This window comes from Rousettus aegyptiacus, unplaced genomic scaffold (genome assembly GCF_014176215.1).
Source record: "Rousettus aegyptiacus isolate mRouAeg1 unplaced genomic scaffold, mRouAeg1.p scaffold_m13_p_2, whole genome shotgun sequence".
In the NCBI taxonomy this organism is placed as follows: Eukaryota; Metazoa; Chordata; class Mammalia; order Chiroptera; family Pteropodidae; genus Rousettus; species Rousettus aegyptiacus.
This window is the reverse complement of record NW_023416295.1, coordinates 9391294-9418540: the sequence shown is the minus strand read 5'-3', so window position 1 is coordinate 9418540 and position 27247 is coordinate 9391294. Positions and strand designations below refer to the sequence as shown.

The window sequence follows — 27247 nt, the reverse complement described above, 5'->3', positions numbered from 1 at the left end:
CATAAATCATGGTAGCTGTGAGATTGCAAAAGACCTCTGAATTGTCCACACCTTAGGACTCGCCGATGGCTTACTGCATTCGGAGATGAGCTGTGCAACAGTGTGGACCCAGCGGTTAGATGTGGCTATTCCATCCCCAGGGACTGTGTCTCTGGGTCGGTTATTTAATTCCTCTGAGCCTCAGTGGTTTAATTCGTAAAATAGTCTGAAAAGGAAAATGAACATTTCTTGGTCTCCTGCTATTTTTCAGGAACAGTAACATATACATAATATGAACTATCTGGGATCTCCTTGCATTCACACCGCTTCCCCGAGAACAGAGAGCCACCTAGCATAAGACTTAAAAATGGGGGCTATGGAGTTAGTTCACCTGAGTTCAGGTTCACGTTGGCTCTACTTCTTTGCTCAGTGACTCTGGGCATGTTCCTTGCAGAGCCTCAGTTGTTCATCTATACAATGGGCATCATACTGTTGACCTTACAAGACTGCTACGAGGAAGAAAGAAGTTAGCATATCTCAACACTTTGGAAGAGTGCCCTGAGCATTATATGTATTCACTATATATGTCTGTCATTGTTAATAGTATTTTTAGCACCCCAATTACCATCAGAAGCATCCCCTCTATTCCTCTTTGTTCTCTGGAAGCTTGTTGAAAGAGGCAAACCATCCGTTTATAGCAGGTATGGCCTTGAGCGTGAGAAGTCTCCTTTCTGAACCCACTTAGACAAACATTTATGTCGATGTCATCAGCAAATGTTCATGAAATACTGGCCTTGAGGAAGATAGTCCAAGAAAAATAGAATATTGAAAAATATAGTCTCTTTATTATTTTCCACTGTTGCCCCGAGGATAGCCGTGGAAAACTGTAAGGTCTTTCATGAGTAATGTATGAATTATCCTACTAGAATGTAGCCAATACATTTAGAATTATCTTTTTACTGGCAAGCGTGGAGAGCCATGGGAAAAGCAGTTGAAATGGGAAGAAGAGATGAAGGTAATAGTAAGATTTTTTTGGCCACCTCAATTTCATGTGAACCTTTCTAGTAGCTAAACTAGTACAAAACATCCATATCCTCCTGTTTCTCCCTTGTCTTTTTGACGTTTATTTCTTACTCATATTTTGTTTCCAAGTGGTTTATCGGTCTGATTTTGGTAATTGGTGGGGCTGGAGGCGGGGGGCGGGCAGAAAAAGTTTGTCGTGATTGTTTTTATGAAAGCATGGATTTCTCAAGTTGTGTTGATTACTGCTTCAGGCTCTTAGAAACTGAGCCCAGAATAGCATATCGAAAAGGATCACTCAAATCTTCAAAAGTAATAGGCATGTCCCATCTTTGGACATCTTGCATTCTTGATCGAGAGAAACCATCTTTGGATCTGAGTCAGGAATGGAGTGGGCTGCCACAGGCTGGAGGGAGTTGGGGTTTTAATGAAGGAGTTTTAGACAATGAGATCATGACAGCAAACGTGGCCATAAGGTCCACATGTTTCCATAGCAACCTAAGCTATGTAGTCGCATGCTCTTGACAATAGGGGCGCTTTGACATTACTAGGCAGGTAAATGACATGATGAAAGCTGTTCTCTAGGAAGAGAAGTCTTGTTGTCCTAGTCATTCCCTGCTTTCTGCTCTTCCTCGTCATTCCTCTGCTGACCCTCTCCCTCTGAGGCACCCAAATGAAAGTCATCATGATGGGAAATGATACAGTGACTTGTGTACTAGAGACACAGGATATGGCTGAGGCATGGGGACAATTCTGGAATCATTTTGAGCAAGGACTTTATAGCTTTAAGTCTTATCTTTGATTCTCCTTCTGAGCATAAGTTGGTCCTTACGTGTAGAGTGGCCCATAGGTCGTTCTTGGGGAGGTAGGTGCCGAGATGGCAGAGCCGTTTTTTAGGTAATAACCTTAATCACTTTCAGGCTGAAAGAGTGTCTGCTTGTCTTAACTACAGAAGCTTTGTGAGTATCGATTTAGAAAGCATGTTTTTAAAGTAGCTGTCATCCTCCATGGTTATAACATTAATTATCATTTAATAAAAAAAATCCATTCTCGTTTTTAAACTTGAGCAAACTGCGTCAAATTGCCCTCATGAGAAGCGCGTTAACAGCAAATAAGAGCCTTTAATTCCGGAAATTAGATTTCGTGACTTTCCGTGTGAGACTCGCATGAAAGGCTTTGCATGGTTTTTCTCTGTCGAGCACAGGACTTCTCATACAGAGCCCGTGTCTCCCAGCCAACACTTAGTTGAGCGTGTGGCACCTCATTTTTTGCTGCTCTAAGGGATGACTTCTTCGGCAGTAAGTAAACAGCCTGGGAAGCAGGAGAGAAGCACGTATGGTCGAAGACATGAGACATCCAGTAAGGGGCCTGACTGTTAGCTCTTGACTTGGTAGGTCATGGACTACAATGAAACTGCCTGCTCTTGAGCTGAGTTTGGGTTTCTTATACAACATGTTTATTTTCTTTCCGCTTTCTTTACTGACCCCATGAAAATCTGCATGAATTTATCTAAAAAGAAAACGTTCAACTTCTTTTGACAAAATGCAATTATAATAGAAGTGTAATTGATTTCTGGTCAACCTTGCAAGGATTATTTTGATTACTGTGGGGTAAGTGCTGGTTTTGAGTTAGGATGAAAGCTTGAGGTCAATGTGGCTCGAGTTGGAATCACAGAATGAAAGGAAATTTATTTAGATGGTACAATTATGGAGACGCAGACCCCAATGCCTGCCACTGCCTAGGAGGCATTAGAAATGAGTATTTTCTCACTCTGGTAGAATCCCCAGTCCAGAACGTATTTTTCTAGTGTATGAAAAGTTTCATTACTAGCAAAATGAAAAATGGCAGCTGGCACTTTGCCGCCGTGATGAATTACAATGGAGACCAGGTTCAAACGAAAAGACGAGCCTATTTAATGATGGTAGAGAAAGCTCGGCTCCAGATAATGGTTGCCGTGCCTTTCTGATTTCTTAAGGAAAGTCAAGGTCTACGTGCTCTTGCTTCTTCCTCTCACTCCCGCCTCCATTTCTTTCTCTCTCCTCTTTCTCTCTCCTCTCCGTCTCTGTTTCTTTCTCACACCATTTACTTTACTGATTTGCTCTCTCAACATGGGCTCAAAAAATTTAAATATAGTGCAGTCTTTTTTTTTAATTTTAATATTTTCATCTGTACATCATAGTGGTTAGATATTTACATAATTTACAAAGCAATCCCCTGATTAGTCTAGTACCCGCCTGGCACCGCGCATAGTTATTACATAAATATTGTGCATTTTATATAAAATACAACGGTGGTCCTGAAGCAGCCCTGCATGTCACAGTTTGTACCTTCTGGTCCTTCTAACCTGAGGCCCAAATAAGTGAAGATGCTTGCACAGAGCAAGTCAGTATCAAAGCTGGCTTCGGAACTGAATTATTCTGGTTGCCAATGTGTTTCTCTTTCATAACAAAACGATGCTCACATTGGAAAATGCGTGCTAGTGGAGGAAAAAATGTATTCGCTTTACTTTCCCAGCTCCATTCCAAGTTAAAAATGATTGTTAGCTGTTCCAGAGATTATTATTAAAGTCTGTTCTTTGAGGATTAACATATTCTGCTTGCCTAGAAATCTCCCTCTCTTTTGCTGGATAAAACAAATGTTTACTGAAATGTATCTCTTCCTAATTTATCTGTGGTCAAGTCCATATGCACCATTAAAAGCCAATATTTTATAATGAAATTAAACTCGAAATTAAATTAATGCTAATGGAAACGATTAAGAGAATACACTTAGTGGAAAACATCAATACATGTGTTGTAATTGAATTTTATCTTGTAATACTGTTTGCTCCTTCAGGGAATGTCTCTTTAAGACATTCTACTTATAAACTTCTTGCTCATTTAAAAACATAAATTAATTCTGAAACCTGCTCAGAGATTTTTTTTTCTTTATTACAAACAATTAGCTTAATCAATTAACAGCTGAAATTTTATCTGTAGTCATTAGGTTTAATTGCTGAGAAATATGTCATGTCTTTTTTATTGGGGGAAAAAAGTATCATCGTTCTTCTATAGCCTTTTTACTTCCTAAGGGCAAACACTTTATAATCATAAAATGGTACAAAGCTAAATCAAAAATTATATATATACACATATATAATTTTTTAAAGATTATACATGGCCATGACTATGGACATGGACATATTTTGTGATAATGTTTTTTATATTTGGACATGAAACAGCTTTCCTCTGAAAAGCCTCATGTTGTATTTCGATATATGAGTGCCATAGATCATATCATATCATTTATGCTTATATTAAGATGTCCTTCACGACTTCATACAAATTTTAATGCAGCAACACTTTAATGCAATTTAAGACACTTGAGAATTCTATCACGAACCAAACTCTTTCTCATGCAAATTGTTGTCATTATTTCTTAGTCATTGTGTTTTTCTGTGATCTTTACACAGAAGAATCCTATTACATCTGTACATATGCGCTTGTGTACATGTGTAAAGATGCAAGGACCGTGTCACTCACACCTGGATGGATGATGTGTGATTGGGGAGATAGGTTTCCATTGTATGTTTGATCATAGGCTTTCACCAGAGAACACGTGCTAAATCTCATACAATTGCCAATTTGCATTTATTCACCAGCCATACAGACTTAACATCTTATTTTGACAACTTGCTTTTTTGCATTTCGTTGTCATCTTGTAATATGCAAATGTGATTCATTTTATATGTTTAAAACCTTCCTTTTTCTAGACGTTGAAATTTTACTCTTCCCTAAAGTTCTGCTACCGCGAGGAATTTGTAAAAATGATGGCTTGATGTAATTAGCATCTTCTTTCATGGTGGAACAAAAATCCATCCCTAACCTTTTCCCTTACACAGCCTTTCTCTTGGGCTTTCTCTCCTAATGCAATTCATTAAATCAGCTGACACTAACATCTTACCACTTGTGAATATACTTGGAGAAGCATCAGTATGTATGGGGATTGCTACATTGTTCGCTATCGTGAAACAGGAAAAAAGTGTTTATCGAAATGAATGTCAGTTGTGGTTAATGAAATAAAAAAGAAAGTACCTTCCGAGGGACCCCTCTCGGTGCAGTGCGCAGGGCAGGCCATGTATTCTCAGCACGTGTGTTCTGTAGAGGTGCAACCAGTGCAGAAGCAGGGAAGTGGGATGAGAGAGAGCTATTCTTATACAACAAGAAAGAAATTATTGTCTTCATTGTAACGAAGGTACTGTTTGGAACCTGGACGCATCCTCTATCGGGATGCTCCATCCATTAAACGCTTTACTAATAACTGCTTTAAGGAGGAAGCCAGGCAGAAGGCAAAGTGCAGAATTACCTTTGCAGTTTAACTCTGGGATATGGAAGATAATCGGGGGAAAATATTCGGGGGATTCCTGAATGAATTCTTGTGGGTTAGAAGCCAAGAACTGGAACTGTTGATAGAGGGAAGGAAACTGTTTTTGCTCTCTTGATAATTCCCTCTCACACCCAATGTGGAATCTCTCCAGAGGCTGCTAAATGATCTTTAATCACTTCTCAACTTGATTTTCTCATCTAGAACATGGTGGTCACAGGGCTATGATGAAGCCAAAAGGCAGGTGGAGTGTTCACACAGTGCCTTGCACACTGAGAGGACACGCTACGATTGTCGTGCCCATGGTCTTGACAAAAATGAAGATGAGAGTTTGGTGGTGATGACAAATATAAGAAATAATAAGGTCAAAGTTTCACCTCTCCACCAAAGTTTTGATAGTTCATAAATCCTCTAATCTTTTCATTTTTCAGCAGCAAACTATACCACCCTTACTTAATCTAGCACAAAATTACTGTAATCAAGAGACACTATCAATCATCTCACCACGTATATGAATATAACTTGCTAACTTATTTTAGAAATTTTGTATTAAAATAATAAAAATATGTAATTATAATTATGCTATAATTATAGAATTTGAAATGTGACAACTATAATGATTGATAAATTTGTGCTTGAACAATTGATTAAATATTTAAAATGACTAAAAGTAGATTCTCACCTCATAAAGAATTAAAAGGTAAAAATTTTCCTTTCATTCTTTTAACTTCTCATTTTTCTTATTAAATATATTTCCTTTTCTTACAACATAACTTTTAGGAAGAGTATATACAAATAAACAAAATATGAATTAAAGTATCTGAAACCCCCTAAATCTTAAAAAATATAAAGAATTATATTAATAAGTTATCAAAAATGTAAGAACTTTAAAGAATAAAACCAGGGAAATGTTGAAAAAATCAATTGATTTGATTACATAAAAATTAACATAAGTAACATAAACGACTAATTATAAATGTGCCAAACATTAAAAATTATTGTTAAATCAAAATACAAATATCCAAAATTTATATAAAAATTGTTCATGAGCAAGTAAAATTATGAACTCATTCAAAATTAAACAGATTAAGGCCATGGGTCAACTCTTCCTGTATGAAACATTGGCAAAATATTCAAACACATTCAACTCACCAATAGTAAGACTAAGTGTTGAGATCCAAGGATTCTTTTAGACACATACGATTTACACAAGTTGTTGTTGTTTGGTTGTTTTTTGTTGTTGTTGTTGTTTGTTCGCTTGTCGTTTCTTTTGGTAACATCACTCAGTTCTAATAAAGATGTGATAAGACATTCCCCGACTGCTTATGGGCATGGAAAATAGTTTAACTTTTCTGGAAGGCAAATGGACTGTATCTGCATCAAGAGCCTCAAAGCGTTCTGTCCCATTTTACATACCAATTACCGTTTGAGTGGCTTTTTGGAGAAAATAAATAACAAAATATTAAAATAATATTTATAGCACTTAAAAAATAAAAGTCAAAAAAATAAATAAAAGTCAACTTAATGTGAGCAATTATAAAATGGCTAAATAGACTTGTAATTAAAATTTGTTTTTATTATCATGTCTTAAGAAAAGTTAAGACTAACTATAATAATGAGAAAAATGTGATAATATGGGATTTTATATATAGTATAATTCCAAATAGTAAAAAAGATACAATTATGTGTATATACGCACATATACATAAGATGCTATATATATGTGATTTTTATGCAAGGCAATATACTGCACTGTATGGTGGGTTCATAGGCAATTTTTACTTATTATATTACTATTATCTATGTTTTATAGAATAGGTATATATGGCTTTTATAATCAGAAAAATGTGAAAAAAATCTCTCTCAAACTAGTCACTCGGAAATTTTATTTCAGTGAAGTTTTAACTATTTAAAACACTGTGGGACATCTTTGAGAGTGGCAACTTAGAATTCTAGGGCTACAAAAATTATTGAAACAAGATCTCTGCTTTCCAGAAGTTCAGAATCTTGTGCAAAACCCCTAATAAACACAACGTGCATAGCATGGCGTAAGAGGTCTGTTGACTTCAGGAAGTAATGAATGAGTGAAAAAATGCTATGTCAGCAACAAGCAAGCATGGCTCTCTGAGTCAGAGGATCGCAGAATGGATTCTTGCTGCATTTAACTCAACTTTAAAAGCATATGTGGGATTTCACGTGAAAGACAAGGCTGCGGGGAGGAAGAGAGTTCTAGAAAGAAACAACTTGAGCTAAAAAATGAGAATGACTAGTTTTGGGAGAGTTATGACTGTAGAGAGATGTAAATGGCTGGAGTAAAATAAATTTGCCAGAAAAGACAGTGTGAAAACTCGTTGTGAGAGACCATTACTATGATTTTTTTCTTTAGGCAAAGAAAAACCATTGAATTAATATGACTTTATGGGGGCTTCGCAGAGAGCACTTGGGCAGTAGTATGGATGGCAGATTGGAAGTGGTATGTTGAGATGGAGGCAGTCTCGATAGTCCTGCAGCTGAACCAAGAAAATGACCTTGGCAGTGTACCGGATGCTGACAGATTTGAGAAACATTTCTGAAATTAGCTGCTTTTTGAACCATTTGAATGCAGTTGTCTGAGATCCATTTTATCCAGAACCTGGAGTCAGGTTCTCTAGGGATAGTGTCCAAGAATTTGCATTTTAGCAAACTCCCAAGGGAGGCTGAATGAATACTAAGGTCCAGGGAGCATCGCTTTGTCATTTAACCTGAGCCAAAGGGCTGAGGATTCTGACATCCTAAAATTCAAAGGATCTGAAACCTTGAGACCTCAAGGACTCAAAGACCTCAAAGTCTGAGACAGATGTTTCAGCTGTAAAACAACCAGATTATGTCTCACGTGGCATTGAGGGCTGAGTTTAAGGTTATATGCTTCCCGGGGTTCAAAAATTCCAGGAAATGTATATTTTTAACCTTGTACAATTTAGGATATTTTTAGATTCAATTGAGTCAAAGTAGAAACAAATCAGTCATTAAATCGAAAATTTCAAAAGCTTTTTTCCTGAAAACACCCGGAGAGCATTACGCTTCTAATCTTCCGTTTGTTTATTCATTCATTCATTTCATGAATATTTATTCCATACTTCCATGTGCCAAAGGCTAAGGAAGTGAGGATTGACAAGAGGCCCTGTCTTCAAAAAACTCACAAGCCACATGGGATAGAGGAGTTATATTTTTGTGTGTCCACTTGTAGTTGATGCTAAATTATTACATCCAATTCTCCCAACCACTCTAAGCTCTTATGATTTTCATTTTACAGATAAAGAAACAAGGTTTCAGGAAGGTTAAGTGACTTGTCCCAGATCTCACAACCAATAAGTGGCAAAACCAGGTCACGTTATTTATTTTATCCACCTATACTGTCTCTTAAGAAACAAGGAAATCAAACGTGCCCACAAAAACAGAATTGTTATTAAAGATGGATGCACAACATATTGGAGGAGTTGGAATCAGCTGTAATTGTCACAGTTTAGCGCAGAAGTTGAAACCAACCTCTGTTCTTGAAAGGGATTTGTGACCTAAGTCTTGATTAAAAGATATCATTAGAAAACTTAAGAGTTAGGTATCTTCCTCATTTTGCAGGCAGAGGAAGCGAGCACTCTATGTGAACTTGAAACTCTATTTTGTCTTTATAGCCCTACAGTGAAAAGAGTCACTAACTTATAATTTTTATATCTTTTTGATGGGTGAGTTTTGCATAATCGATCATGTATGCAATCACAGAGGCGTAAAAACAAACAGCACATGTGGCTTAAAATATCCACATATGATGTTTTTCACTACATGTCTAGTAATTGATCTGAGATTGTACACTGAGGAGAATCTTAAGACCTAGAAAAAGAAGGGCAGGAGTTAATGTATACCCATGATGCTGCATTTAAAAGCAACTCTGAAATCAAGACGTGGTTCCCATTTCATCAATTTATCTGTATCACAAAACTAAATTTAGACATAAGAAATAAACACTACAATTCCAGTACATGCCTCGAGTGTAAACTTGTCTAATAATTCTTTCATAAAATGTAAGTTCTGAGTCACATTGCTGACAAATGAGCAAGGATTATAAGAGAATAATTAAAAAAAAAACAATCAATAGATCAGACTTAAAGATGAAAACAAAATATACCCAAAACTATGCTAAAAGCTAAAGTTACACCAAGGGTGTTATTATTTCAAACAATATCATCAATGTCTAAAAGCTAGGGACGTTTCATTTCTTTAAGTCTCATAATATCTCAGTCGAGAAAACAAGATAAATAACTCGTACAGCATCACCAAAGTAAGATTAAAAGCCAGACTCAATTCAGGAGCATGAAACTGAAAAGTCTCTGCTTTTTTTTTTTTTTTTTTTGCTATCGCGCACGTTATGTTATCTATTCAAATAGCTTCCTTATGGCATTCATTAAAAAAAAAAAAGAGGAAAAAATCTTTAAGTCTCCAGTCATTTTTCTGACCTTGGCTTTACATGTTTTAATGTTCAATAAATGATGTTTATAATAATTACATAATCATATAGATTATCTGACTACCTTTTAAACACTTATCATAGAAAATATTACGATGTTAAGTTGTCTCTTTAGGCTTTCAAAATAGCAATTATTTTATAACAGCTACATGGAGCAAGCCTTACTCATTCAAATTTAAAGACTTCTTTTTTCTGTGTAAGAATCAAGTAACATGAATTTGATCACTTGCAATTTGACAACTAAATAATAAAGCAAATTTATTTGCGAATTTGCTGACAACTTCAGATAATAATAACTCTTTCATCTGTATATCAGTTTCAATTTTTTGAGGACCTATTTTATTGCCTATGCTACGTAAAGTTGACCTCATCTTTCCAAAATATTGTTAGAAAAAAAGAAAACTAATTTACTAAAATTATTTTTAAAAATATTTTCAAAACGATGTTTGTATTGAGGTTGATTCACCAGTGACACATCACAGATGAGCAAATAACCACTGCAAGGAAATTAAAGCAAGGGGCTAACCTCGTATTAAATCTCTCATCTAGAGAATTTAGATCAGGTTCCTCATTTTATTTTTTTAATTCCAACATCCCTCTTTTTCCATGTAATGATGACATTATAAAATATATAGTCAACGTGCCAAATAATTTCTCTAAACTAACTGTCAGAGTTGCTTTAAAATCTAGTCTCATCATTTATGGTTTAGCTAATAGGCTAAACTTGACATATTATAAACATGTATAAATCAATGCTCTTGATTTTGTTTTGTAGTCCTTTTAATAGCTCCAATATTGATATTATTGTTATTTTTTGGTCTTCAATCAGGCAGTTTTAATAGATACATATTGTAAGTGTTAATCGGTTATTTACTCAGTAGGCTAGCAAACTTTTCTAGTGAAGGGCCAGACAGTAAATATTTTAAGCTTTGTGGGCCATATGGTCTATGTCCCAACTACTCAACTCTACTATATAGCATGAAAGAGCTACAGACAATAAAATCAACAAATGGACATGTCTGTACTAGTAAAAACTTTAGACACTGACATTTGAATTTCATAGAATTTTTATGTGTCGTGAAATATTTTTTTCAACTTATTAAAAACATAAAACATAAATTCTTACTCATGGACTGTGTGGAAACATCAGTGGGCTGGATTTGGGAATTGAGTTGTAGTTCGCCAACTACTGTCCATTACCTTGGAGAGCTATATCCAAAGCCATGCTACTTACATATTTATTCTTTGTGTACCTTTTATTAATGAAGAATCAATCTCTCTGCCCAGTGAATGGGAAAGGAAGGACATTTTTAGTGAGAGGACTGACACCTCCTCATGACTCCTAAGAGTAGGGACGGTGCAGATGCAGGGGACTCGTGACCTCCTTTAATTCCTGCAGAAGTTTCTTCTCCTTCTTGAGTCACTCCAACTTCATGCCTACTTTTCCTTGCTGCCTCACAAGCACCACCCATGCTCTCCTGGAGAAGTTTTCTGCAGGGCAAGGGGAACATATAGAGAAGTTTGTTAACTCCAGCTTCCTTTTAAGCCAGACTAAGCTTACAGGAAATGATGAGGTCTCTTAAAATGGGCTATCTGCATGGGAGAAGTTGACAGAGGGCAACATCAACTGACAGATTTGTTTTTTCCCCTGAGAGATCTGAAAATTAGTACTGGTGTCGTGTCTATTGTTTAAGAAATTAAATTTTATTCACGAATCTCAAGGCTCACAGCTGAACTTACTTCCAAGACCAACATGTCACCACTTGACATTGTGCTCTCTTCTAACATCTCTAGTGGATAATAATTGTCTACATGCTAACTCACGAGTCACGACAAGAAAAACTGGCAGAGACGTGCGAGCTTGTGTCAGTTTTATTATGGTATCATTTTTAATACTGAAATACTCCCAAGTCCTCGTTTCAGAATATTTTTTTCTTTATGATTTACATATTTTGGAAAATTGAACATTTTAAAGAAATGTTATAGAGATTGATGTTTGGACAGTATTACTATTCTTTTGTTCTTTGGATAAAATATACTCAATATCAGGATGTATTGTTTATTTTCTAAAGGAGGTAATTATTGAAGTGATTTAAAGAATCCTTCTCATTTACGTTATTCTTGATGCATTGAAGGATTGGTGGATGAGATTATTAATGATATATGGGACTTTATAGTTTCCCCGTCCCTTTGCATGCTTTACCTCACTGACTCCAACAGCCATGTGGAGTATGCTGTGACCAGTATACATAATGTATATATAAAGTATGTACAGTATACAGAAAACATATATATGGAATATATTCAAGTATACATACTATGTATATATAATATATATTATAGATACATACACACATATACAAACAATATATATAGAAAGTAAATACAAGTTCAGAGAGAGACATGACTCTTCAATGCCACACAACAGTTAGGATCTTAATTAGGTCGCTTAATTCTATTATGCCATGTTACTTTTGTATAAAGAATGAAAAACAAAGTAACCTGTTCTTTGGAAAGAATAGAGTCCTGTCATGTGACTTTTTGAAATTATACTTTCTTGAATTTTAGAATAGTTTTAGATTGACAAAAAAGGCTAAAAAGAACGCATAGTGTTTCTGTACACCCCACAGCTAGTTTCCCCTAGTGTTAATATCTTATGCTACCATGATGCATTCATCACAACCAATGGATCGATATTGATACATTATTATTAAAGCCTGTTGTACTTTACTTAGGTTTCCTTAGTTTTTGTCTGTCTTTTTTTAGGATCTCTTTCAGGATACCACATTAATTCATTTTAATCATCATGTCTCCTTTCTTTCTCTAGACTATGACAGCTTCCCAGACTTTCCATATTTTGTATGACCTTGAGAGTTTCGAGGATTACAGGACTGATATTTTGCAGACTATCCTTCTGTTTAGGTTTGTCTGGTATTTTTCTTAGACTTAGGTTGGACTCGTAGTTTTGGCGAGGAAGGCCGCAGAGTAACATGCCTTGCTTATCGCATCATAATAAGGGTTCATTCTGTCAACACCACTTATCAGTGTTGGTCAACCGATGTACTACACTTGATATTCGCCACCTGTAAAATCACTCTCCTCTCCCTCCCTATACTGTCTCTTCGGAAAGAAGTCACTGTGTGTAGCCCACACGTAAGGGGTGGGGATTTACGTTTCACCTCCCCGTAGGAGAGCTTCACTTGATTTTATGTCCATGGACTTATCAAGAATATTGCCTATACAGAATCATGTTAAAAGGTGTAATTGTGTTCGTATTAACTGATCGACTGTTTGCAATTGTCTCTCTATGTATACTTACTCGCCTGTGCATCTTTTTTCTTTTCTTCATGGTGTATATAATAAACACATTTAGATTAAAGACAAGAAACAAAGCCACTTGATTAAACAGCTAAACTAGAAGAGTTTATTTACTGGGCTTCGTTTCAAATTAGTTGTAAATCGACTCCTGGAGTTTTTTCAACTCAAAGGCAAAGTGGAATGGGATTTTATAGCTAAATTTAAATTGGATATGAAGAATTTGATGATAAAACAAAAAATAGTGAAGTGTGAAATCTTTCATGGGTGACATCCTTAACACACTTCATATAATTGCTAAATATGCTATTCATTTTGTCTAAACTAATGAACTGAAGCATAACATCTTACTATCAGAACAAAATATGATGTTTAGACACACTTTCAAGGAGGGAGATTGGGCCATGTACACAGCCATAGTAGTATCATTAGGGTTTGACTTGAGGAATTGAAAAGAATGTGTATCCTCCAGAATGAAATATTAAAAAATACATGCTATTGAAAAGTAAAGATGAGAAACAGATTTGTCTTTCCAACAACTAATCACATTTTTCATCTCATTGTAGCATAGTAATTATTTTCTTGAATATTTTAAATGAGGAAAAAAAGTTTAATAGGTTTTACATGAGAGGATTCTTCTATACCACACTTGACAGATTTGTAAAAAGTATTTAAAATTTGAAAATAAAACTTAATTGGCTTTTTTCTAACAACCTATATTTATTTATATTCTCTTAGAATACCTAGCCCTCTTTCATATATTGGGCAACGCTTTCTCATGGAATTTATATTGATATCTGGCCACCAAAAAAAGACAGCTAGGTTCATATTATGGGGTCAGTTTTTAAAAAAGAGTTAATTTTCTTCTATTAACATTTTAAATGATCAATCAAGTTGACACATAACAATTCTGAAATAAAAATGTAAAGAATATCAACAACTATGCTTTATATCTTTATGCTTAAATTTATATTTTTAAAGGTTTTTAAAGACTAGATTATTCTTAAACCGACATCCTTACGTAGCATAAAATGCATACTTATTATAGATAAAACAGTGCAGTTATGCATACATGTGAAATGTATTGACAATTATAAAAGCTATTGATGACACTGTTGTCAGAGCCAATCCAGGAAATTATTATTTTGCCATCACATATACTGATTCACAACCGACGGTATTAAAATATATTAAGTAATAAAGGATTTAATATTTGTGTAGACCAGTAAATACAATGCAAATATTGAAGTAATGCTGTAAATATCTGATCTGGAGAGTTTTCTGAGAGACAAAAAAACAACTGTTCAATGACGGTGCTTTCTATTCATTCATAAAACTTTTATCAAGAGCTTAATGACTGTTCTGCATGTCGGGGCTACTGAGATGGATGAGATTTGCAGCCTATCCTCTGGGAATTCTGTGTTATTAATTCCATTTATAACAGTTTATAGTCACTCAATAAATTTTGCTTGTATTGCCACCAAATTAGAGTTACTGTATTTTTATTGCATAGATTATTAATTTACAAAATATTATAAATCTTTTGGAAATTTTCTGAGCCACTTTGGCAGTCTCCTGTTGGGACACAAACCTGTTGGTTAGATTAACCCAAAAAGCACCTAGAATTTCATTTAAAATGTGTACATCCATGGCCAAGGCCCTGGGCTAGTGAATAGAGGACTTCAAAAGGCATCGAACACAGCTCATCCTTTCAAGGATATTTATATCAAGTTAGGCACATACAGGAATTTTATCTAAGAGTATCATCTTCAGGACTCCAACCTCCTTGGTTTTGTTTCATTTGATAATCACTTTTTATTGACTCATAAAACCATAATTATATTTGCATTTTTGAGTAGCATCTGGAAACAGTAGGCTATACAACATTATTATAATTTCTAAATAATATCCAGGAAATTGAGCATGCTGTAGTAGAAAGAATATTCACTTCGCAGTCAAACACATTGGAGTTTGGTATAAGTCTACATCACAGCTAATAAGCTGTGATCTTGATCTAGTACCTTAAACTTCCTAAGAGTCAGTTTTCTCACTTGCAGTATGTAGGTAAGTCCTCACTTTCAGTGCATCTGGGAGAATTTAATGTAACACATATGGAGCCGTTTGCCCTGCTTGCAGAAAGTAGGAGTAGAAAACTGCTAGGAATTTGTCAGTATTAGAAGGGTAATTCTTGGGCAATCCTTTACTGTTTTTAAAAATGACTTTGCTTCATTATCCAATTTAATCCTTACAGCAGCTTCTGGAATTGAGATATTATCAATTCAGTTATTTAGATAAAGAAGCCAAGAAGTGGAGTGATGAGGGGAAATCGGACACATTCAGGGTCTGGGTCCTTGTCTTCTAGCTTTAGGCCCCTCTCTCTCCATTAAGGTTTAAGAATTGTGAGAATTTGATATTGCCTTGTTTATACCAAAACCTACTTGCCTGGCTTTGGGAAAGATATGATTTCTTGAAGTCTTAACATCCTCATCTGTACACTGAGGGCATCGCACTAATTCATCTCCCCAAACCTTTCCAGTTCTGCAGACATCGAGAGTCAGTATAATGGAGTTGTTAAAGGCACAGGTGTTGGAAATGAACTCTTGGGTTCAACTCCCAACTGCCATTCATCAGTTCTGTAACCCTAGGCAGGTTACCAAATTTTTCTAAGTCTCATTCTACTCATCACTGTGGGTTAATAAATAATATTTACTTCAGAGAATCATCCTGGTAAGGAATAAATGAACTAAAAACTATGCAAAGTACTTAGAATGAGATCTGGCATAGTTAAGTATTAGATAAGTCTTTGTTCTGATTATTTTTCTAAAGTTGTAACATCAAATTCATAGCCTTCACGTGAACTATTTAACCTTTCAAATCATAGAGTAGATTTGCTTAAACTACTGGAAGCCTCCCCATCCTACATTTATGGCCTAATCGCATCACAGTCCTTGCGTGACGGGGTCAACCTCTTAAAGACTGGCGGACTAGGCCACATACTAGGCCTGAGAGCACAGTCTGTCTTTCCAAAAATATCTGTATGTGTATTGGTCAGCACTGAATCCTCTCTTGATACCCAACTGGCCTTATGAATCTGTTCTTTCAACTTCTAGAACTAATCGGGGTCTGAGCCAGTATGATTGCAAAGGCTAATGATTCTAAATTAGACATTTGCTGAAGCATCAAAAAGTATAGCAAAAACTTCTTTGCAGAAGAATTATTTAAGCATGTAAATTTCAAGCATGAGAGTCACACTGCAAGTCATTTTGGTAGCAGAGTTATTAAAAGTCTTAATTCTATATGCTAATTATAAACTAGCCCATGTTTTATTTCAAGAATGAAAATAAATGTTGCTTAAAATCTTTAGAAGATATCACATTCATTATAGAAAAGAAATTCCAATAATTGAACTTAGACATATTGGGACCTAAAAGACAATGGAGTCAATACACAAGTAATAGCAAAATATTTGGGAAATTACTTTAAAATGGTAAAAAAAAAAAAAGGTTTTATTTCTGTATTGTGGACTTTTACAACATATCGGAAAAATATTCATGCTTAAATTACTGTTTAATAACATCACAGTGTTTACTAATTTAAGTAGAAACTTATACTTAATAGTCTTCATACTTTAATTTTCCTTTGTAAGAATTTCAAAGATACAGAAACAGCTGACATTTTTCAAAACAACTACTAGCACAGTCCAAAAAAAAAAAAAAAAAGAAACCTGCTTTCATTCCATTTTTTTCCTCTGTATTCACTCTTTCTTTTTTGCTAGGTGGCATGCATGCCGTGGTTTCATGGAGACCATACAATGCTTGAGATGATTGAGAAAAAGCGTTGCTTGTGCAAGGAAATAAAAGCTAGACAGAAAACGGAAAAGGGCCTTTGCAAACAAGATAGCATGCCTATCCTGCCCAGCTGGAAGAAGAATGCGGGGGCAAAGAAGTACAGCCCTCCACCCTATTCTAAACAGCAAACGGTGTTCTGGGATACGGCCATATGACGGTGTGCGGGATGGACGGAGCTCCACATTCCATCACGTGAAGAGGGAGGTGGACTTGGTCACGTGATAAGTAACTGTTACATAGCTTCTCCGTTGGAATGGAATGCCAGCGCTTCCCTGGACAACCTACGGGAAGCTGTGCCTACTCATGGCAAGTTCAAGATAAAATGTATATTTCCTTGCAATTAAGGCGTACTTATTTATCACGGATTATTTTGAATCCAGAAGAGATTAAGATGTAAATATTTTACTAGTCTATGGGTGACACCTGAAATAATACACATTATACGTATATAAATGACAGAAATATCAAGAGTTTTACTATATGATATAATTTCGGTATTAACTGGTTTGTTATCTCTTTTATATGTAATCCCTTGATGCCTTTTACTATTGTTTTTTGCAGTTAACATGTTTTTTGGTTTTTTCCTGCCCACATTTGGCTTCTATGGCTCACAGATATAAATCATGTTCAATCACATAATATATGATCTGGTGCTAGTAATGTAGAAGTTGAATATCATATTCATTAAGAACACCTGTTGCTTCGTAAGTTTTTTAGGGTTTGACAGGAATGAATGCGAATGTGATGCGTAATTTGGATGTCCACGTTACATCAACACCAATACTTTTGCTACATTGGCTTTATAAGAATTTCTCTTCAATATCATCTTGATACTAAGCAATGTTTAGTCAGACTCCAGAGAAAAGTTATTAGGATATATTTGGACATCCCAGCAGAAAACATTTCCTTCAGAAATAACTTTAGGGACATGTGTCCTTGCATCATTGATCTGATTGGAGGAGACCAGGGTTCACTGTGACAATGGAAGGAACAAGAAATCAAAAGCTAAACAGCATGACTACTTTCAAGAAGGTGGAGCCAGCGGCATTAAAACCACTGCAATCACTATTTTAAAGTAACTTTTCACGTGTATGTTTGTTTCCCCTAAGGAATGAGAAAGAAACATTCAAGCAGATGAGTTTACATATGTTAGTACACTAAATGCCAATCTTTCTCTAAATTTAGGTCCATTAATGGAATAGTATTTCTCGTTAATTTTTTCAAACTAGCTGTCACCACATTTGGGGTCGTGATCTTCTGTGTATGACCATCACACCCATTTTTACTGATTATGGCACCATGACCAAAGAATTATGACCACTTGTTTATTTTCTTTCGAGGAAGAAACAGGAAATGCAGGGGATTAGGGATGGGGTGGATTCGATTTTATGTGGTGGTGAAATTTAAGTTAAACAAATCATATATATCTTTTAAGAGTAACTTGTTAGTTGAATATAAATATTGCCACGATGAATAAAAAGGAAACTATCACATATATTTTGTATATTTAAATTACTATTTATGCTTCCTAAAACCGACAGTATGGTTCTTCTTTATCAATTTAGTATTATATTTCTGAGAGAAAAGGTATGTGTTTGAAGTTATTGTCATAGTGGTTTTTCTTGTAAAGGTTTTGACAGCAATAGTACAGTGTTGCTCAATAAAACCAAATATAACAGGAGTTAGGGAATTTTTGTAATCTATATTGCTAAAAGCCTAGTAATGCTTTATCAGTAATAGTTCCTTTCAAGCCTTTGAAATCTTATAAGATAATTTTTTAATATTTTATAATTAATGTATATTTTGATGTCCAATTAGAATTCTGAAAGAATAAGGAAAAAAGGTAAGTGGGAGCATGTGTATCTGTTGTGTGTGCACATGTATGTGTGAATGAGGACTCAGTGGGAGAATCGTATACATAAAATGCTTTCTGAAGATTTAGGTTTTGCTGGTATAACCGAGGTGGTAACAAACGCAGAATCACAAGTACAAGAAATCATGGAGAGGTCTTAAATAGTTCAGATAAATCCTGTTGTCATGTTTCACCAGTTATGGATTATGTTTCAAACCCAAGAATCAAAGGAGCACAAATCTAAGAGTGATAAAAATGTGTTAAGATAAAGTCAGAATTAAATGAAATGTGTTTATGACCCAAGTTGCTGTACTAATTTGAGTTATGATCTCATGCACTCAAGCCAAACAGACATGAAATTGTCTTTATATATTCTCAGAATATACATATATTATGCTCAGTAGAGTAATGATTGGATAATGCCCATGACATTTACATTTAGGTAACTTATGCAAGTGTGTTTTCAGATGCCAATCTTTTCGATATCTTTCTGAATTAGGCAGAAGATAGTTTTTTAATGCTGGCCAATTGTCAAGAAGGGAATAGAGGTACGAGAATGATTTGTGTTGGATTCAGCCATTCTCATGGTTTCATACACCCCTTTTTTAAGTAAGTTTTTTTTCTAGAAAAGTGACTTGTTTGAAAATCTGACCTTAGGCAACTGTTTGCATTTAACTTCTCCCAGTCTTGCTTTTAATGGGCCATAACTGAAATATCTGGATAAGTGGCTTCACTGATCTATGACTCGAGAACTTTTAATGTGCCTGTACAACTGTCCATCGTGTCTCAGCCTATGCGGCAATAGCCATTCTGTAATTAATATCCTCTTTGCCTAGTGTTTCATTATGTGGAGGAAAGGGGGTGATTAGAATAGAGAGAAAAAGAATCTTACTCTCTGATAGCAATCAATCAAGGACATTTCAATCTACGAATTTTGTCAGATGAAAAAACTCCACCTACAGCCAGAACACTATGGAATGACACAGTTCATATTTTTTAGCAGTGCCAAAGAAGAAATTTTATCATGGCATGGTTATCAGATTGAAAGAGCTCATACCTATGAAAAATGGTCTTTTCACAGCAGTTTATAGAAACCGAACTTTATTGGCTGTCAGCAAGATGCTTTTATATTGAAAAAATTCTCAGCACAGAAGAGACAAATATCTTTAGAGTTGATAGAAGGGAAAAATCAAATCCTGCATTTCTGCCCCATCCAAGGAGCCAGCATATTCTGAGGTATAACAGTTGTTCTTTACTTAAACGCTGCCACCCTTTTCCCCGTGTTTATGACATTGAAGCAAGTTAGGAGTGAAAAGTTGTTGAATTGTGTAAATGAAGGTTAATGACCACCCATATAAAATAGCTGGGAAAGCAAAACAAAACATTTAAGAGGTTAAATCTGCAGTTTTAAGAAATATACACCTTCAAATACACAGCAATTGTCTGGATGCAACTAGATAAGACTTCACTTATCAAAATTGTGATACTGGGACTCAGAGACTCTGAAGTTCCAAATAGTTTTTGTTTATTTTTTAATGTTTCTGGAGAGTAGAGAAACATTTTTCTTGCTACATTTTGGCTTAGACCTCATCCTCACACACATTTTGGTTGGACTCTTGAACGAGTTTAGTGATCAAGAGAAGAAAACTAAACAACCTTGTTGGGATATAGTTTTAACCAGTTAAATAAAACATTAAAAAACTGTACATATGATGTAGTTCTAATAACATTTATATCTTAAGGTGAGTCATTTGCCTAAAATAGAAAAGAGCCTGTAGGCTAATTGTGGCTACCTATGAAATTAAGAAAAAATGACTTCGATTTGAACAGTAAGTAATCTGAGTTGAGCGTTAATTCACCCTTGTAAAGGAATAGAAGTAGGCTAGAATAGCAATTCATAATTCACTGTGTCCCAAACTTAAAAAGAAGTGAAAGAAAAATGGTACCTATAGTATTTAAGATAACTCGTTACATCTTCCCTACATGGAAAAATCGATACTAACTGTAGAATGTGGACCATTTGTTATAAATCCATTATTCAACAGTTCACTATTGACCAACTTATATATCAGTTATTTTTTAAAAATTCTGAAGCTTTTGGCATTAAACATTCAAAAAGATGTGGTCCCTGCCTTTAAAAACCTTAATTATGCAATCATTAATATTTTCAAAACAAAGCCAATTGTTTTTAAGAAGATATACAATGTCACATATGTTTGACATCTCCTGTGTCTTTATATATATGGTATTCTCTTTTTTTTGATCAAGTGTACAGTCAAAATAAATACTAAAACATATTAAACTTAATGTCTAAGTATAAAATATGTGTAAGCCTCTATATGTACACATAGGATATATACTGCTGTCTATGTAAATTGGTAAGAGGATAACACATTTTACCATGTTGGACTTGAACACTATGGCTTGGGGTTTGAATTCATTTAAAACCCTTTGATATTTGGGTCAATTATATCGTAAAATGTGTGTAATCTGGAAAAAATAATGTCTGGATGTTTCCCTTTTAATATCATCAAGATTCAAATTTAAGGGAAACATCTTTACAGAAATGTTTTTGGATTTATCTCAACCAAATATGTAGGCAAATCTTTTTGAAGTGTTCAGTTGTTCCCAAATATGACGGGGTTTGCCCACCCTAAAAGCATCTGCATTTACACACGTGTACACCCACATACAGTATACATACTGTATATAATATATATGAAAATGTTTAGTATGCACTTCTTTTGTTTGGAACTCTTTATGTTGACATTCGTAGTGTAGCAATTTGTGTAAAGTGCACTGTGATTATAAAAACAAAGCACAGTAAAGTCACAGGTCTTGTTATCTTGCACTAAAAATGTGTTTACGTATTTAGCAATTGTATGTTTACTTTCTTGCTCTTTTTAAGAAATTGAAACAAATAGCTATTGAGGAAATAATATAAAATAATATGTTTTTTAGTGAATAATGGCACTATGTTTTTAAAAGACAGGGTTTTTAACAGAAACCATATACCATCCATTCCAACATAACATGTTTACCGTATCTAAAAATCTGAATGTTGTATTGCATTTTTCATAACTCATTAAAAATGTCAGGTATGTGCCTGAAAATTTGTGCAAATAAGCATTAGCTAACAGGTTTCTCTACTCATGTGTTGTTAGCCATTTCTATATACATAATAATATAAACACTGATGTTTTAATTTCTCTTCATTTTTGTACTTGATTTTTTTAGGTAACATGTAATTATAAATGTACTTTGATACTACTGAAGTAACCAGATGTTGTTGGAAAATAAATTGTTTTCTTTAGTGCATTGGCAATATTTTACAATACTTTTGTGCTTATTTATTTGTGCTCCCGTGTAATTATAATAAAAGCAATAGTTTAAATTAGTTAACTTTGTCATTGTTGGTTTTTATTCATCAAGGAACAAGATTAGTGAAAACTCTTTCAAGGGGAAAAAAAAACACACATTTTCCAACTTCTAACGTTGTCCATGAGATCGCATGTATTGTGAAAGATGGGTGTGAGTAAATAGTGAGGGCCTGGGCCTGGTATTCAATTTATTCATGTGACCCCCCCTGTTGTCCTCAATCTCTACCTGATTTCTGCCTCAAACAGGTGATCCACTAAATAAAAGTAAGTTTAACATTGCTGTTTCTTCTGTATGTACCTAATTCCAATGAAATGACTCGGCATATATACAAAGTGTACTGGAGTGTTAAAGAAAAAAAGATCTAGCAATCCTTGACCTTCAGATGCAGACAAGATATTTATTGTAGGGTACCAAGCATGCTAATTTATTCATTTATACTTAGATAGTTTAAATAGAGAGCAAAAAAAAAAAAATAGCATGTTACTGAGGTGTCGAAAACTAAAACATTGTCAAGCACCTGAAATATTTATAAAAGAAGTGCATCTGTAATAAATATTAAGGTTATGTCAGATTTCTTCCCAGCTGGGATTGACGTACACCCTCAGATACACACACACACACACACACACACACACACACACACACACAGAGTATTGTGCTGGAGTCTCTATTACAATGCCATCTTCCTTAAAATAGTTATTACTTGGGAGTTCGTCTTCTAATACTATAAGGTAAATTCCAGAAAGAGGAGTTAAGTTTGCTTTTATAAATCTTTTATTCCCCACAGTGACTGGCCCATTGCTCTCCTGTATGAAAATATTAAATAATATTCATTGACTTTATTTATGTATTTATTCAACTAATATTTACTGAAGTTTTCCTATATAGCAAGCACTGTTCTAGACAGTTATAGGCCAAAGATCGTGCACTGGTAAAGTTTAAATTCTAGTTGATTTACCTATTCTTTTGAGGTTGTATCTCCTATTTTCTCTCTTTGATGACATAAAACAAAATTTATGTGAGATCTTGTGACATTTTATAATTTACAGCCCAATATTACTGTATGTCCATGTATCTTCACATAGTTATGTATTTATATTCAACCATTTACACATTCATTGAAACTCCACTTTACTTATGAAACTACTTAAAGCAGTTTATATTAATGCATAAAATATATGATAACATGTTAGAAATGTGTGAGAACTATAAGAAGAAGAGGGAAATGATTAATGCATGAGATAAAACCAGCTTAGATGATTTTAGTTCACAAAAAGCATACCACAATACACTATGTAATCATTAATATAGATTCATAATTCATCACAACAACATCACCAATAACGATAATAATGACTGATATTCTTTATTGCTTACTCAGTGATACTGTACTTTTAAAAACTATATATTACTTAATTCTTACCCCAGCTCTATGATTATCTTTATCTTCTAGGTAAAGTAGTTGAAGTTTACAGAACTTGCCCAAACTTATTCAGATGATAGTTATAGATCCTGGGAACTCAAGCCAAGCTTATTTGACTCTGAAACAAAAGCAATGCAACATAGCCTCTCATTTAAATTAATATTCGTCAGTTTGCTATTCATGAAATATAGACTTTCAAAGATATTTTGAACACTTTGAAAACTCTATATTCATGTAGCATGAACAGAACAAAAGCATCTAGTTTATATTTACTTACTTAACACCAAAGAGGCAGTGTTTTCCCTAAAACAGAGCAAACTTCACAGTCACACCTCAGTGTAAGGGACTATTGGTTTTCAGAAATTTTGTCATTATAGATAGATCCTTATCAATCTGGTTTCAACAAGGTCAAATAAGTTTGCTAAAGTCAAACGGTAAATTAGTTTTTGAAATGATTTCACTGGTTCGTTTCCCTCGGGGTAACAATCATTGCCATGCTATGTTAAGAGTTAAGTTTCTTGATGTTTGTTTCTAAGTGCCTTCTCAGCTACATTCAACAAAAGAGGTATTGGTTTATGGGGTACTTTGTTTTAGGGAATATATCAGCCAAAATTTTGTTAGTCTTTTTTCAGGAAAGACACAGGAGAATATCATATTTATAATGGAGGGAGGAAGGGAAACAGGGAGGAAGGAAGGGAGAAATAGGGAAGAGAGAGAGAGAGAGAGAGAGAGAGAGAGAGAGAGAATAATACCTGTTGTTAAGTTAAATGCCCCTACCCATGGGCACTTACACCTCAATACTCTAATCTTCAGCAGTATTTCCTCACCAGGGTCCTCAAAAGGTGTTATTCATGGGCATTTGGATAGAAAAGATCAACACTTCTTTTTATTTTAATAGTTAAGAATTTTTGAATATTTAAATTATAAAGCTAGCATATTGAAATGCTTAATTTGACCTGCTCAATAAATATCTCTCGAGTGCTTAGTATATGCCAGACATTATTACAGTTGATGGGGACATCGTCATGAACAAAAAGACATGATGACACCCTCACCCCTCTTAGAGCTTACACAATGTATACAATTACTCACGTCGAGGTTGGAGTTGGAGGTACCAAGTTAACCCCCCTCACTCAGACCTCAAGGATTACAAGGTGTGGTGTTTAGGTTATACTCAAGTATGACAAAATTGAAAAGTATTTGAATAGCTGGAAGAAGCCTTCTGAGATCGGAAGAATATACATGGCTTCTGCTAAAGGAGGCTTTTTGTCTCACCCTCCTGATTCCCTTGGACAGCCCTGTGTCAGAGATCACACGTACAGACATAGCGAGTCTCGATAAAACATACACTTTCCATTGTAGTACAGACCACTGAGAACACTTTTGAGATGATTAGACACCCCCGATTATAAATATATCAAAATGATCAGCTTGCCTGAGGACTCTCTAAAGTTTATCTGAGACTAGTATTCAAATGTTCATCCTACTCCAGAAAATTCTTGACTTTTCATAGCCTACCATACCAATAACATCGTATAAGTTCCAAAAAGTTTCCACTTGGTTCCAGAAGCCTACTGGTCCCAGCATCGTACTCTAAAAGTCCCTGCCTTCTCCCAGACTCCAGCATCACACATCAAAGATCTCAAATTCTAATGATTGTATGCATGGGGTAAGAGAGAGAAGTCTCTATCTTCAAACATTGAAGTAGGCAATAAGCAAGGTAGAGCTTGAAAAAAAAAATGAGAATAAAGAAGACAGTAGAGTACAATATAAACTTATACATGAGGATAAGGGGTTTGCTAAGTAAAGATACAAGAGTAAGGATATACTAAACTTAAAAATAAGATTAGTATAGGATTATTTAGTTTGGGGAAAAAAGCACAATTCATCTCAAAGTTAACTGGGTGAAAATTTAAAAATAAATTTATCTCCTATTTATTTGAACGTGTGGCATTTGTTTACATTAATATAAGAATTCTATAAAAAAAGGCAATGGTGGACTTGATCAGCAACAGTATAGAAAAGCAAGAGAATAAGTCAAAGCATAAAAATGACTAAAATCTGTGCAGAGAAGCGAGGAAAGCATAAGGCCATAAGGCAAAAATCACTGGCCTCAGTCTTTTCTGATGAGTCCTCATACCTTTTCTTTCTACTTTATAACTATTTTCTACTTTATAAAAAATTCACTCAATATAAGGAGGTGAGTTGAGATATAAATAATGCATAGTTAGCTATGTAGGGGTCTGGAGGACTGTTTAGCTGCTTGGAAAACCATAAAGGCTCTGAGATAGAATGAGATTGCTGTGTTGAGGAAGGAACCCTACCAGCCACAAACATAGTAAAGATGAAGTCTGGAGTACAGGCAGGGGCCAGATCACGTAGGCACTGTGGAGCTTATATGCCAGGCACTGTGTAAAGCAGGTCACTTGTGATATCTAAGAACCTAAGGCATAGGTAGAGTTTAATACTATATCGATCTACTAAAAAGGATATCCACGACACCTCCCTAAACTGATCAATCCACCTCTCGTAAATAAATGTGTACAGAAAACTGACTCACTGAACATTTGAAGGAAATCCAATAGAAGAGGTAATTAAAGAAAAGAATAGATCTTAATAAATTATAGATTGATTACTAGAAGTAGGTTTAATGTGAAACTAATGAAGCTTAAAGTTTATGGCCACACACAGTAAAAGCCACTCTAAGATGCTTGGAAGAAACACTAACCATGTGCCTACGTGGTCAAATGTGTAAAATTTGTAAAATTTGCAAAAGTATGGTATCTGACTACAGTTAAGTTCAGAATGATATCTTTTTTCTACTTTGATTTGTCTTCCTTTCTACTTCCTTTTGATTTGGGGTCATGGGGTGGCTATATGAATTGTTGGGATCTGGCTGAAAAGAAGTTATGTTGGATATATATTTACTTTAGGCTTAGAAGGATATCTTCATATGAATGATAAAATTTATAATTTTGTATATTTTTCCTTAAAGAACACCTCTCCCAAGTTTGTATAAGTGCCAGTCCTCACAGATTTTGATGTTGCACTAATGTTCACAGATATTCTTAGATATTGAAAGGAATATAATTTCAATAAAACTGAAACTGCCAAAGGGAGCAGAAAAAGCTAGAAATCAGAAAAAACAACATTCAATAAGGTATGAATTATTTAAGAATAATATTTAGAATTCATTGCCGTATAGTTTTTTTTCTGTTAGTTAATAATTCTTTGCATCAAATGTTCCCTGTTTAAATTTTTGTGGATTCTACCTCCTGATTGGATCTCAACTAATATTTTTTATTCTTCTTTACTATTATTACTATTTTTCATTTTTATGAACAATTTTCTGAACTATTAGCTAGTGCCCCTATAAATATATGTTTCATAAATTTTATAGCAACCTTTTAATACTAATGACAGCAAAGCATTGAAACTGGCGATGGCCTTTTTTGAGCCAAAATTAATATTGGTCAGTTTTTGTCCCACATACTTGTTATAAATAGCTTAATAAATTTTGTATATATTTTATTCAGATACTCTTAATCTCTTGCTATTAAAAGAAAACA

The 27247-nt window shown here is 34.7% G+C and overlaps 1 protein-coding gene across 6 annotated transcripts in view; it reads left to right on the top strand.

Moving 5' to 3' along the window:
* NYAP2 (neuronal tyrosine-phosphorylated phosphoinositide-3-kinase adaptor 2) overlaps positions 1 to 22271 on the top strand; it is a 233521-nt gene extending 211250 nt beyond the window's left edge. For all 6 annotated transcript variants that reach the window (XM_016118879.2, XM_016118878.2, XM_016118881.2 and 3 more), the window contains one exon: positions 16950 to 22271. In XM_016118879.2, coding sequence (XP_015974365.1) covers positions 16950 to 17177 — 228 coding nt within the window. In that variant the 3' untranslated portion in view covers positions 17178 to 22271. The remainder of the gene's footprint in view (positions 1 to 16949) is intronic.
* Positions 22272 to 27247: the final 4976 nt, after the last annotated feature.